At 57.9% G+C, this 13892-nt stretch overlaps 3 protein-coding genes across 3 annotated transcripts; 1 reads left to right on the forward strand and 2 right to left on the reverse strand.

Annotated features, from left to right (window-relative positions):
- Window positions 1–110: 110 nt before the first annotated feature.
- On the reverse strand, window positions 111–809 carry DCS_03518 (uncharacterized protein; the record flags this gene model as incomplete). The annotated part of the gene is made up of 1 exon (XM_040800837.1): window positions 111–809. The coding sequence occupies one exon, from the start codon at window positions 807–809 to the stop codon at window positions 111–113; it is 699 nt and encodes a 232-aa protein (XP_040655870.1).
- Window positions 810–1650: 841 nt separating this feature from the next.
- On the forward strand, window positions 1651–3288 carry DCS_03519 (uncharacterized protein; the record flags this gene model as incomplete). Its single annotated transcript, XM_040800838.1, has 3 exons — window positions 1651–1906; window positions 1963–2662; window positions 2754–3288. The coding sequence occupies 3 exons, from the start codon at window positions 1651–1653 to the stop codon at window positions 3286–3288; spliced, it is 1491 nt and encodes a 496-aa protein (XP_040655871.1).
- A 634-nt stretch (window positions 3289–3922) lies between these two features.
- DCS_03520 (non-ribosomal peptide synthetase) lies at window positions 3923–13744 on the reverse strand (the record flags this gene model as incomplete). The annotated part of the gene is made up of 1 exon (XM_040800839.1): window positions 3923–13744. One exon carries the CDS (start codon window positions 13742–13744, stop codon window positions 3923–3925), a length of 9822 nt encoding a protein of 3273 aa, XP_040655872.1.
- Window positions 13745–13892: the final 148 nt, after the last annotated feature.

The following is a 13892-nucleotide window of genomic DNA, read 5'->3' on the forward strand; positions in this document are numbered from 1 at the left end:
AAAAAAAAGAAAATGTGTCATCTTTGTTTATAAAAAAAGGGCACATCGCATCGGTGTTCGCTCTTGCGGCTGTTTGGAATGGTTGATTACCAGAGTGCCCCGTTCGTTGTTCAGACAAGAAGTTGCTCGTAAAAGCCCTGGAGCTGGTTTTCGGCGTCTCGGATGTGAATTTCGAGGATCCAGTGTCTCTTGCTGCCATCCTTGCCGAGGCAGTTCATCGATTTGTCGCTTCCCTTGGCGATGTAGAGCGTTATCTTGTCGCGGGGGATCCGCTCGTGCGGGAACGATCCGACAATGTGGCCGGCGATCGGAGCCCCGAATTCCCACCCATCCTTCCGAACCTCGTCGCAGGCAATGTCGTAGAGCTCCTCGCCCGTCATGTCTGGATTCTCGTCGAAGCGCGCCTTGACCGTCTTCCACAGCGGCTCGAGCGCGTCGCGCAGCTTCGTCTTCTTCGGATCGTTGCCGAGAACGTAGGTCCGGCCAAAGTCGGCCTCCCACGCCTCGAAGACGGGGCCTAGGTCGACGACGAGAATGTCGTCCGACTCGATCATCCGGTCCGGGGGTTTGTCCTCGAACGGGCGCAGCGTGTTGGGTCCGCTCCGGACGACACGTTTGTGCCAGTGCGTCCTCACGCCGTGCCGCTTCTCCCCCAGCTCGTGGATCTCATCGCTCAGCGTCTTTTCGTAAATTCCGGGCCGGATGAGATCTCGTTCAATCTCCTCGAACAGCTTGGCAGCCTTGTTCTGGGCGTCGAGAAGAAAGGCCGTTCGCAACTTTTCATCGGCATCCGCTGGGTTGGATTCCATGACTGTTTTTTTTTTTTTTGGCTGCCGCTGAAGAGGATGGCCTAGAGCTGGGCTGTCACTCCGGTTGTGCCGATGTGATGACGGGACAGGAATGCGGGCGGAATGGGAATGGATGGATGAACGGGTGGGCTGTGAGACAGCTCCGAGGTGAAAGTGCGGGGATGGAACGGAATGGTGAACGGTGACACTGTATTTTGCGTAGCACCGACAGTTTCTCCGTAATCCGTAATATTGGTTACTCGGTACGAGCGACATGCGCGACACCACGTCCTTGCTCCGTTTACTATTGGGCGAGTTTAAGGCGGAATTATTTCGCATGGCCGGAGAAGTCGTTTATTCAACCGAGTTCTCCTCCTTTTTCCTTTTCGGCATCACAAAGTGGGTGTACGGTATGATGGATGCGTGCGCTGTGCTCGTGGTGGTTTTGAACGAGTACTCCGTGCAGTAATGTCAATGTCCCTACCAGCTGTAGCTAATAATGACTGCGGCTGCTAATGGCTGCGGCAGCTAATGCCTACAGCGGCTATTGCCTGCTGCTGCTGATGGCTACAGCTGCTGATGGCTGTACAGTAATAGCTGCTAAATGCTGTACTTTGCTGCCATTACCTGTAGCTGCCAGTGGCTGTAGCTGATACGGCCGGCGCTTCGGAGTCCGGCGGCTTGCATTGCGTGCTTGGTGGGGCTCATGATGGCGGGGGGAAATGACGTGGGCAGGACCTGCCGGTTTCGGATGGCCCAGCAGAGCCTTGTCCCCATCCTCGGTTCTGATGATTCTTCGTCCACAACCCTCCACGGCTGACATCTGCTTCCCGTCTTCGCAGTTCTTGACATCAACTTGACGATGCGTGGCCCAATCTCTCTTGCCCTCGCCGGCACGGCTGCGTCGGCGTTGCAGATCCCCCTCCTGCCGAATACGCTGTCGTGGTTCGGCCGTCATGCAGCCTCCGACTCGGTCTCGAGGCCCGTCGTCGAGACGGAGGCTCTTCAGGCCAGCATCGACATCAAACACCTCCAGCGGCGCGCCGAGAAGCTGTACGAGATAGCAGAGTCGTCTTTGCCCGAGATGAACCACCCTACTCGTGTCATCGGCAGCAAAGGTACGGTGAATGTGACACCGGCTGCTGGCCATCCGCTGATGCACTCGGTGGGATAGGACACCTCGGCACCATCGCCTACATCAAGTCCGTGCTTGCCGGCTTGGGTGACTATTACACCGTCTCGGAGCAGATTTTCCCGGCAGTGTCCGGCCGCGTGTACGAGCACCGCCTCGTCATCGGTGACCATGTCCCCCCCTCGACGGCGTTTGGCTTGACCCCGCCGACCAAGGGCAAGCAGCCCGTGTACGGGGACCTCGTTTTGGTCCGCGGCCTCGGCTGCGATCCCTCCGACTACCCCAAAAACTCGGCAGGAAACGTCGTCGTCGTTCGCCGGGGAGAGTGTCCCTTTGGCACCAAGTCCGAGCTGGCCGGCCGTGCCGGTGCCTCGGCTGCCGTTGTCGTCAGCGACGAGGACGGCGAGCTCCACGGCACCCTCGGGCAACCGTCTCCGCATCACGTCGCCACCTTTGGCCTGTCCAAGGGCGATGGAAACAAGTACATTGAGGCGCTGGAAAGGGGTGACAAGTTGGATGCCATTGCCTACATGGATGCCGAGGTGACCACCACCCGGACGCCAAACATCATTGCCGTGACGAGGGATGGCGACGCCGACAATTGCCTTGCTCTTGGCGGGCACAGCGATAGTGTTGCCGAGGGCCCGGGCATCAACGACGACGGCTCTGGCTCCCTGTCCGTTCTGGAGGTCGCCGTCCAGCTCGCCAAGTTCAAGGTGAAGAACAGGGTCATATTCGCATGGTGGGCGGCGGAGGAGGAGGGACTTCTCGGGTTTGCCCTCCCACTGCCGACGAAGTGCCTGGCTCCCTGACTCACCTTTCCCTCCTTCCAGGTCAAACTACTTTGTCGACCACCTAAAGGCGGAGGAGAACCAGAAAATTCGCCTCTTCCTCGACTACGACATGATGGCAAGCCCCAACTTTGCCTATCAGATTTACAACGCCACCAACGCCGAGAACCCCGCCGGCTCCGAGGAACTTCGTGACCTGTACATCGGTTGGTACAAGAGCCACGGCCTCAACTATACCTTGATCCCCTTTGACGGGAGATCCGACTACGACGGATTCATTCGGCACGGCATCCCCGCCGGAGGTATCGCAACCGGCGCGGAGGGACAGAAAACGCCCAAGGAGGAGACCATGTTTGGTGGGAAAGCTGGCGATTGGTACGATCCCAACTACCATCAGATCGGTGACAATCTGTCGAACCTGAACCTCACGGCCTGGGAGGTCAACACGAAACTCATCGCCCACTCGGTCGCTACGTATGCCTCTAGCTTCGAGGGATTCCCGAAGCGCACCAGCGAATTCCGCACCGAGGCATATGCATCCAAGGTCAAGTATCGTGGCCACAAGCTGTTCATGTAGTGCAAATGGCGCATTTCTTTCTCGAGCGCCCGCCGCATTCCTTGATTTGCTATGTTCCAATGTTTCTAGATAGACATGTCGGTTTATAAGGCTCCGACTACGCGTAGCTTTTCTTGTCATCCGCGGCTTCATTGCGTCCGACGACCCTGCGGGAAGTACACCAAGCCTACGAAATTGGGTACATGACTAGGGACTCTGGACGGAACAATGACAGATTGCCGATCAAGACCGGACCTTTCTCGCTCGCCGATATCTTGCATTGACATTGGGACTATAACATGATCGTGTGCGCAACGTGGCAAATCCCGTCCCTGGAGTGTTTCGGAGAGCAGCTACGGCGAACGGCTACAAGAGGTTGGAAATGGAATGAACGATAGAACCATCAATTTCGTGATACAGAACGTCTCCTGGACAAAGCTGGAGAAAATCAGGACTTATATACATTAATACATCGCCGTTAATCCTTCGACACAAACGTCCTCATGCACACGAGTCATCACAATGATTCATCGGCCTGCAGTGAATCACCCGACTCTCGCTGGCACGCATGCGAAGAAAGAAAACAGGGAAAAGTGACCGAAAACGCTATAGCGAAACCCAGGCAAAACTCTCATGCTGCTCGGTATTCCGCCATCTAAGGATCCAAAGCAGCCAGATCACTTAGGATGGGGTTCCGGAAGATATCCCTCACCGTCAACTCGAGGTCCTTCTGGCGGGCGAGCCCGACGACCCGCATGGCCCCGATGGAGTCACCGCCGATTCTGAAGAAGCTGTCATCAATGCTGATGCTGTCGGGTTCAACCTTCAAAATCTCAGCCCAGATGCCTTGAATCAAGCGCTGAGTGTCCGTTTGTGGTGGACGACGCTCGCCGTCGACCCGGTTGAGGGCCGCCATGTCCTTGGTGGTGAGCGCCGCACCGATTGAGCGCAGCGCGCGTCTGTCCACCTTGCCAGTCGGCATCCGTGGCATCCTCTGCACGGGGATGTAGATGGCGGGAACCATGTACGGCGGCAGTATTTGCGAAAGCCGGTCGCTGATGCCGCTTGTCGCGTTCTTCACCGCCACGTCGTGATCGTCGGTTGTGTCACCAAGGGACACAAAGGCAGCCAGGACGGTGCTGTCGGTTGCTTTTGGCTTGATGGCCTCGGCGACGACTTCGTTGGCGTAGCTGCTGCTGGACACCTCGAGAGCGCCCTTGACGCCGTGCTCGACCTCTTCCAGCTCGACGCGCTGGCCGCGAATCTTGACTTGAGTATCCTTGCGGCCGACAAACACGAGAGATCCGTCCTCCCTGTACTGCACAAGGTCGCCTGTGCGGTAGACCTTGCCGTGCCGTCCAGAGTCGCCGCGCGAGAGCCAGGCGGGATCATGGATGAACGCTGCCGCTGTCCTCTCCGGGTCGCCGAGATAGCCGTCTCCAACCAAGGGCCCTTCGAGAACCAATTCGCCGACGGCACCGATGGGTGCGAGGGCGCCGAAATTGTCCGGTTCCACGATCCAAGAGCACAGACCGGCGGCACGGCCGAGTCCTCCCTCGCTGACGTCTGAAAGGTCGAGGATGGTGGCCGTGGGCGTGCATTCGGCCGGCCCGTACGCCGAGTACACTTGCGCATCCGCGCCGGCCAAAGAACGATCAGTCGAGAGTACCACCTCACCGCCGAGCACGAGCGTCGTCAGATTGGACAGGCCGGTTGTGTGACGAGCAATGGAGGGTGTGAAGTCGGCAAGCGTGACGTTGTACTTGCTGAGGGTGCCGGTGACGTCGTTCTGACGCTCCTCCGAGGACGGGATGCAGATTGTGGCACCGACCGTGAGAGAGTTGAGCAGGTTGGACCATAACACGTCAAAGGCGTAGGACGAAAAGTCCAAGACGCGAGAACCCTGTCTGTATCCGAGAGCCTCCCTCTGGTAGGCAATGGCGGCCGAGAAGTTTCTGTGGGAGACCATGGCGCCCTTGGGTGTTCCCGTGCTGCCGGAGGTGAAGATCAAATAAAGGAGGCTTGCGGGTGATACCTCAGGAAGCTGGGCAGTCGATTCCTCCGCTGCCCGAGGTTCGAACTCCTCGGGGCCGACGATGACGACTTCATCAATGCCGAGACGTCGGACCAGGTCTTGGTTGGCCACGGACGACAAGCAAACCTTGGCTTGGACCTGCGCCGCAATGGTGCGCAGTCTTTCTTCCGGCTGCGTGCTCACATCGGCGGCAACAGATGCTGCTCCGGCTTTCATGACGCCGAGGACGGCAACGGGCATCCAGACGGACTTTTCAAAGTACAGCGGCACGATGCTTCCCGGTCCTACTCCCAGCTTGACGAGCCTGTGGGCAAGATTGTTAGACAGCTCATCGAGTCGAGAATACGTCAAACTGCCGTCCCAGCCTTCGACAGCGACGGCTAGAGGTTGCTCGACAGCTCGCTGAACGATCAAGTCGTGGACGCAAGCTTCGACAGGCGCAGGTACGACGGCGTTCCAAGACCAGATCTGAGCAAGGTCCTTCGGGCCAACCATGGCCAAGTCCTTTACCTTGCGTTCGTCCAGACTTGTGTTGAGGAGCTGGCGGAGAACATGCTCCAGCTGGTGACCCATACGGGCGACTTGCTGCTCTCCGACGACGGAAGAGTCGAATCGGATGCTGACATCGGCAGAATCGGCACGGGGCAGAATGCTGACCATCAGTGCATTCTGCAGTGTTTCCGTGGGATCCTGGTCAGCTTCACTCTCGGCATTTTTCTTGTTAGCCACGTGCAAGACGGATTTGAAGTCGCATGCCAGGGCAGCGTCCTCGCTCAATGACCGAATATGCTGGATGCCAGTGCGCTCGAACGGTGCCATGTTGTCTGCCTGGAGCTGAATGGACTGGAGAAGCTCAGTGACACTGGCCTGGGCCTTGAGCGACACCCGGATTGGCACCATGGAGTGGCTGCCCCTGACTGTCGCTCCGAACAGCGCTTCATTGGAACCAAGCAGTCGGCTCGTCAGCAACGACCATGCGGCCCTTACCACCGTCGTAGCCGAATAGCCTTCACGGCTGGCCCACTCCAGATCGGACATCTGGAGCTTCACTTGGCTGTCTGGTCGAGGCTGGAATCCAACTGCCTTGATGGGGGGATAGTGCGAACCTTCCACCTGAGATAGCTGGTTGGTCCAGAAGGTCTTTGCAGAGTCTTCGTCAACGCCGACCAGATGCTTGAAGAATCCGTCGGAGAGCGACTCCTGGGAGCTCGACAATGCAGCCTCGTCAGTGCTTGTGGCCAAGAGATACTGGATGGCCTTGGTGAGAACAGCAGCGGCCTCATGTGCCAGCTGGGGTCCGACAGAGGCGGAGAACTCCAAAACAACGTCCATATTTTCACTGTCAATGAGGTTTGCGCTAAGACCAAGGTCATACTCATGAGGGTCTTCGCCATTGTACGTCTCAAACGTAAAGCCTTTCTTGGTGTCTCCCTTGAGCTTGTCAGGCTCTCGCGTCGACAGAGCAGTATTGAACAGCCGACGACCTGAGAGACCGAGATGGTGCTGGATCTCTGCAAGGGAAGCGTGCTGGATGGACAGGTGCTGGATGGAGGTCTCGGAAGCTGTCTCGAACACTTGGTTCACCGGCAATCGCAGATCGACACGGCTGATGAGCAGGTTGGCGAGTGGACCAACAATGGAGAAGATACGATCGAGAGGCGAATCGCGACCCGAGGCGAGATATCCGAAGCAGGCCTCCTTCTGACCGGTGAAGTAGCCTAGGACCATGGACCAGGCGACCTGGCAAAAGACAGAACGGGTGATTCCGAGATTCTTGCAGAAGCTTCCCACGCCTTCAATGGCGCTGGCCGGGATCGAGACGTCACCGTGGCCCTCGGTAGCATCTTCCAGGTTTTGGTAGGGCACGGGAAACTCGCACGGCTGGACGCCATCAAGCAGCTTCGTCCATGACGCAATTCGCTGAGCTCGGGGAATCGAGCCGATGTAGCGGATCATGTCCACGAACTGGGCAGCCGGGGCCATCTCCTCATTGTAGTAGGCAGTGATGATTTCCGGAACAAGGGTTGACATGCTCGTCGCATCGATGAGCGTGTGGTTGGCATCCAGGCGACAAGCAACCTCGTGCGATGTTGTCGATCGGCAGATGGTAAATGCATGCTCCGGTTCGTTGGGCGCAAATGCGGGACGAGGGAGAGCCGACAAGGCAATGGCAGGATTTTCGGCTTCTGTCGTCATCTGGAAAACTTGAAACTTGGGGTTTGCGAGAACAATTTGAATGAACCCGTTGCCTTCGGGGTGCAGGGTAAAGACAGTGTGCAGGATGGTGTGCCGTGCGGCAACAATCTTCCAAGCGGCCTCCATTCGAGAGGGAGAGATTTCGGCCGAGGACGTCTCGTGGGGGACGCAGCTCCAGACGGAAAAGGTAGCATAGGAGGCCATCTCCTTCTGAGAGCTGAGCAAGATGCCCTCCTGAAGCGGCGAGCAGGGGTATATGTCAACGATGTCCTGGGTCGAGATGCCGATGTTTGGCAGCTGCCTCTCCAGCATGGTGCTCAACCCAGAGTATGACAGTGGAAGAAGCGGAAGATCGGTGAGGGTAAAGCTCTTTGGGAGCCGAATCAGGTCGCTCGTGGCCGTCGCGAGGGTTTGAGAAAATACCTTGGACCATTGTCGGAGGCGGTCCTGGTGCTTCATTTTCTTGTGGATCGTAAACGACACACCCAACAGGCCCTCTTCGACGTCCGCGCTGATCTCGATCAAGGTGTATCGTTTGGCTGAGGCGGATACCTCGCTGATCTCACGTTCAACGTCGCGCAGATGATCTGGTCTCTTGAATAGGCCCTCCTCGGCCTCGAGCTGTTGGTATCGGCCGGTAAAGTTGAGCATCATCTCGGCAACGTCGTGGCCCTGGAATGCCTCGCGGCCAGACTCGCTATGGTACCGGCACGCAAAGTACGGCTGTCCCTTGCCGGGGATCTTGCGGCGCATATCCTTCGCCATCATGATGGCGTCGACGACGGAGCTGTCCATGGTGATGGGTGTCTTGCGAGGATGAATCGTGGTGAACCAGCCGACTGTTCCGGACACATCCAGAGGAAGCTCGTCCGACTGCTCTCGGCCGTGACCTTCCATCCAAATGAGGGGAACATCACGCTCGGGGAAGCACTGGAGGAATGCGTGCATCATGGAGCCGACAATGATGTCGATGGGCTCCGTGTGAAGACTATCGTTGCTGTCACCAAACAGGGCGTCACTTATGTCCTTGTTGAAGAGTTCGGTGAAGACGGTCAGGTCGGTGAAGTTGTTCTCGGAAAGGGGTAGACCCCAGAAATCAAGATTCGGCTCCGAGATGGAGTATGGAAGGACGGACATGGGCGACATGTTGGTGGCGACCCTGGCCTGACGTCTGCACCAGGATCGGAACGATGTGGTCGGCTCGCCCAGCAGCTTTCCGTGTGCGACGTAATCCTCAATGTCTCCCCAGACAATACGCCAGGAAACGAGATCGATGACGAGATGATGGGCCGATAGGACAATGACCTGAGGACTGTCGGCAAGTTGGAACAAATCGCAGGCGAATACGGGTCCGTTCCGAATGTCAAGGCTCAGTTGTCGCTCATGAGCGGCCTTGCCAATCTCCTGCCGGTCCTTCGCAACGTTATTGGTGAATATGAAAGACTGCTCTGCGTCTTCTTCCACCACCGTCTGCGTCCAGCGGCCACTGTCAGCGTCCCTGTTGTAGCGAGCACGGAGCATCGCGTGACGTTTGACGACTGCTTTAAGAGCGCCATGGAAGAGCTCCGGCTCAATTCGCTTGCTCAGCTCAAATACGAATGTCTGGTTGAAGTGGTCGAGGCCCTCCGGGTAGGCGTCAAAGTACAGCTGCTGAATGGGCGAGACGTCAAACGGCTGAAGAACTTCATCCTCGTCCTCCGAGTTCTGCGAGCTATCGCCCATGGAGTTGTACCTCGAAACGACGCGGCAACGGATAGCGAGCTGGCGAATCGTCTTCGCCTGAAGAATGTCGGTGACGGTGAAGGCAATGTTGTGAAGCTTGCACTGGGAGACGACTTGCATGGCTGTAATGGAATCTCCGCCGAGACGGGTGAATGCCTTGTTGACGGAGGCTTCGTGCGCCGTGAGGTTGAGAACCGACATCCAGACTTGCTGAAGAATAGTCTCGACGTCATTCAGCGTCTCGGTCGGCTCGTTCTTGTCGACGGTGTCCTTGTACTGCAGGTACACAGATTCGCCGATGGCTCGAAGTTGCTTGCGATCCGTCTTGCCCGTTGTCATCATCGGGAGCTGGAAGACGGGGATCACGGAGCTTGGGACCATGTACACCGGCACCTTTTCCGACAACCGGTCGATCAACCCCTCGCTGATCTTTTGCACCGACGCCGTGTGAGCCTCTTCAGACTCGGTAGAATCGAGATGGACGAATGCGACGAGGGCGGCGCTGTTGGATCCCTTGGGGGTGATGGTTTCGGCCACAACTGTTGCATCCGTCTCGGCGATGCCGTTGCTCGCGAGTCCCTGGGCGAGCTCGTTGATTACGTGTTGCTCTACCTCACCAAGCTCGACACGCTGACCTCTGATCTTGACCTGGGTATCTTTTCGTCCCGAAAAGATGAGGGTGCCGTCTTCCTGATATCGCACGAGGTCACCGGTGCGGTAGAGCCGGCCGCGACGACCCGGCACCGCGGCCCGACCTAGCCGCTCCGGAATTCCTTGAACCAACCAAGCGGGATCCTCGATGAAAGCAGCGGCCGTCTTTTCTGGGTCATTGACATATCCATCACCAACCAAGGGACCTTCGAGCCAAAGCTCGCCGGTGGCCCCGAAACGGCTCAGAGCTCCGGTTTCAGGGTCGACCACCCAGGTGCAGGCACCAGCACCCCGGCCGATGCCAATGTTCTCCGGTGTTATTTCCGACAAGGTCGCCGTGGGCGTGCACTCTGCGGGTCCGTAGACGTTGATGATCTGCGTCTTGTCACCTGCCAGATACGCATCCCCCTTGATGACGGCCTCGCCTCCAAGGATGAGGGTCGAGAGCCGCGAGAGAGCGTGCTTGCCAACAATGCGAGCGACGGAGGGCGTAAGATCGACCGAGGTAACGTTGTACCTTTCGATACACCCTGGGAGGTCATTGTCTCTCTCCGTCGCGGACGGAATGCAAAGGCAACCGCCAGCCGTCAAGGCATGGAGCAAGTTGCACCAGGAGGCATCGAAGGCGTACGAGGCAAAGTCAAAGACTCGCGTGGTGTTGGAAAATCCCAATACCTCTTGCTGGTACGTAATGGCGCTGCAGAAACCTCGGTGAGTGTTGATGGCGCCCTTGGGCACGCCTGTTGAGCCTGAGGTGAAGACAATGTACAAAGCCTGAGACGGGGAGACCGACGGCAGCTCCGCGCCCTCGGACGACGGCCAGGCCTGCTCAGGACCGACGAGAATGACCTCGTCAAATTTTCCGCCCAGCTGACTGGCTAGATTCTTGTTCTGAACCGAAGACAGAACGATGGGCGAGTCTGCTTGGGCGAGGATCGTCTGGAGTCTCTCAGGGGGTTGTTTTGTGTCCACCGAGATGGAGGCCGCGCCAGCCTTCATGACGGCGACGGCCGCGATCGGCATCCACTTGGATTTTTCGAAAAGGAGTGGAATTCTAGTGCCTGCAACACCTTTGCCGACGAGATGGAGGGCAAGTTTGGTCGACAGCCGATCCACCTCCTCGTAGGACCACTCGCCATCCCAGGCGCAGACGGCAACAGCCTCGGGCGTCTCCTTCACCCACTGCCCGATCAAGTCGTGCACGCGCCCTTCCGTGGCCGGAGGAAGCACCGCGTTGAGAGCCCAAATACGGTCAAGCCCGTCGTCGGCCAAGGTCCTCAGAGACTGCTTGCCGAGCTTGCTGTCAGACAGCTGTCGCAGCGTATCCTGGAAACTCTGCGCCACCCGCTCCATCTGCTGCTGACCGATGATGCTCGAGTCGAAGGCAATCCGGAACTGGGCCGCGCTCGTGTCGAGCTGGCACTCAATGACAATCGGGTACGTCGCGAAATCCTTCCACTGCGTGTCGTGGCGCGATTCGGCGGACTCGGTCAGGAACGAGCGCGCTACCGATGTCGAGTCCTCGCCCTTTTCAGCAGGTTGGACGACGAGAAGAGATTGGAATTGGCAGCCCACGGCGGCTTCGTCGCTGAAGCGTGCCATCTTCTGGAGTCCCGTCTGCTCATACGGAATCATCTCGGTAGCCTGAAGCTGGACGGTATCAAGCAGCTGGTCAAAGTTCGTCTGCCAGTCCAGGACCACCCTGACAGGGACCGTGGCAATGGTCGGACCGGCCATGAGCTCTATTCCAGGGACTGGTGCTTGGCGACCGGTGACGGTGGCTCCGAAGACGGCCTCGTTGGAGCCGGAACCATTCGCCAGCGCGATGGCCCAGGCTGCGCGGAGAATGGTGGCGGGCGTGAAGTCGTGGCTTCCCCAGGCCAGGTCGGACATGGATATGTTCATCTGGCAGTCTGGTCGAGGGTCGTATGCCGTCCGCGGTGTAGGAAAATGAGGTCCCTGGAAGTTGGCAAAGCACCTTTGCCAGTATGCCTTCTCGACGGCGGGCTCTCGGTCGAGAATGTATTTGATGAAGCCGTTCATGGGCGCCAAGGGCTGGGTTGGTTCGTTGAAGTATAAATTTTCCGCTTCAGCAAGAAACAGAGGAAGAGTCCAACCGTCGTACAGGGCGTGGTGTATCTCCCAGACAAACTGACGCGGTCCGGTAGAGCCTCCGCAAAGGCCAAAGCGAGTCAAACGTGTGCCGAGACCCATGATCAACTCGTCTTTTTCAATCTCCTCGAGCGTTTCACCCACCGTCCAGCTTGCGTCCTCGTCCAAGACGACTTGGACGATGCCATGAGCCGGCAGACTGACAATGCGAGTTCGCAGGATTGGATTTCTTGCCACAACCCGATCCCAGGTGCGGCGGAACGTCTCACTGTCAACGGTTGGCGCCACTTCAAGAATGTTTTTTGCGACATAATCCCCAGGTCGCTTGGTCGTCAGGGCGAGGAGGCCTTGCTGCAGGGACGTGCAAGGCATGATGTCGACGACGGCAGACTCCTTGACACGGCACAATCGGGCAACTTGGGAGCGTACATCGTCCTTGTCAACCGACGCTCCGAGGAGGGAGAAGGGTGCGACGGCCGGCTCGCCGATGTCTCGATCCTCGAGGCTCGAAGTCTCCTGCGTTGTTGTGACGGACGCATCCGATGGATCACTCAGCTCGATTGGCTCATAGTGGATGTTGATCTTGTCCTTTTCTTGGACGTAGATGTGCCCGTTGTCCTGAACATCCGTCACAATCGTCGCCGTGCTGCTCTCGAGGCTCTCCCAGGGTGCGTCGTCCGGTCCGTCAGATCCGCATTCGATTTTGATTTCCGGTTCGAAATGTGATGGGATTCCATCACCTGCGTGGCCTTTGGCATGGCCGTTGGCATGGCCATTGAGATGACCGTTTTTGATTCCTGCCGCTGCCGATTGTGCAACGAGCGAGGCAGCGGAGGAAACTCCATCCCCCCTGGCCAAGCCGATTTGCCTCAGCTGGATTAAGCGGGACAGTTTGAAAACATCGAGCGTATGAGCAAAGTCGGGCGTCACAGCTACGCAGTTTGCTCGCAGCGCTTCGATGGAGCTGTCTGATGATGAGTTTTGGGCAGGAATGCAGAGGCACGCGCCGCTCATGAGGCACGCGAACACGCTGTAGAAGCCTGCCAAGGATGAAATGGGCTCCGAGGCCAAGAGGCGTGAGGTTTCGTTGAGCCCCAGAGCGAGTTGCTGATATGTGATGGCGGTACCGAAGCTACGATGTGCGATGGAGACTTCATCCTTTGCCGCCGCCGAGCTGGTGTTGGTGCCGAAATGCAGGCAGACAGCATCCGAGGGCGTCACCACCGGCAGCTCCCTGCCTCTCCGGGTTACGTTTGATGAGAGTGTTTCGCGGCTGAGGAGAATAACCTTTTCAGTGTAGTGAAGGTTTCGAGCAAGTGGCTCGCATGCCGGCGAAGTGAGAATGATGGGTGCGTCCGCTTGAGTCGTGATCAGACGGAGCTCGGCTTCTGGCCGCGTCACATCCACACCGACGGACACGGCACCGATCTTCATGAGGGCCAGCATGGCGACAGGGGCAAGCCACGTGTTTTCAAAACAGACAACGACCTTTGCGCCGAGCTTCACAGACTCCCCCGCCAGTTGGTATGCCAGCCTGCTGGACAACTGGTCAAGCTCTCTGTAAGTGAGGCCATCTTCCAGGTCCCAGGAGCAGACGGCTTGGGCCGAAGGCAGGATGTAGCTCGTCCTCTTGACGAGGCTGTGGACGCAGGCCTCGATGGACTCCGGGGCCGATAGGCTCCAGTCTTCGTGGGCCGCGACGGTCGCGCCCTCGGACTGGACGAGGCTCCCCTCCGTGGCCTGTGGGAGTTGATATCTCATGGTGAAGTCGATTGATCTCTCCTTGTTCTATTCCGCCTATCGGCTGTTGATCTGTCTCAGCTAGCCTGTTCCGTCATGGACACAGGTTACGCGGCACTCACTTTTACTTTTTGAGTCAAGTTGCAACGTTGAGGAGGTTTGCGTGTTG

The sequence above is a fragment of the Drechmeria coniospora genome, chromosome 02 (genome assembly GCF_001625195.1).
Source record: "Drechmeria coniospora strain ARSEF 6962 chromosome 02, whole genome shotgun sequence".
NCBI classification, from domain to species: domain Eukaryota; kingdom Fungi; phylum Ascomycota; class Sordariomycetes; order Hypocreales; family Ophiocordycipitaceae; genus Drechmeria; species Drechmeria coniospora.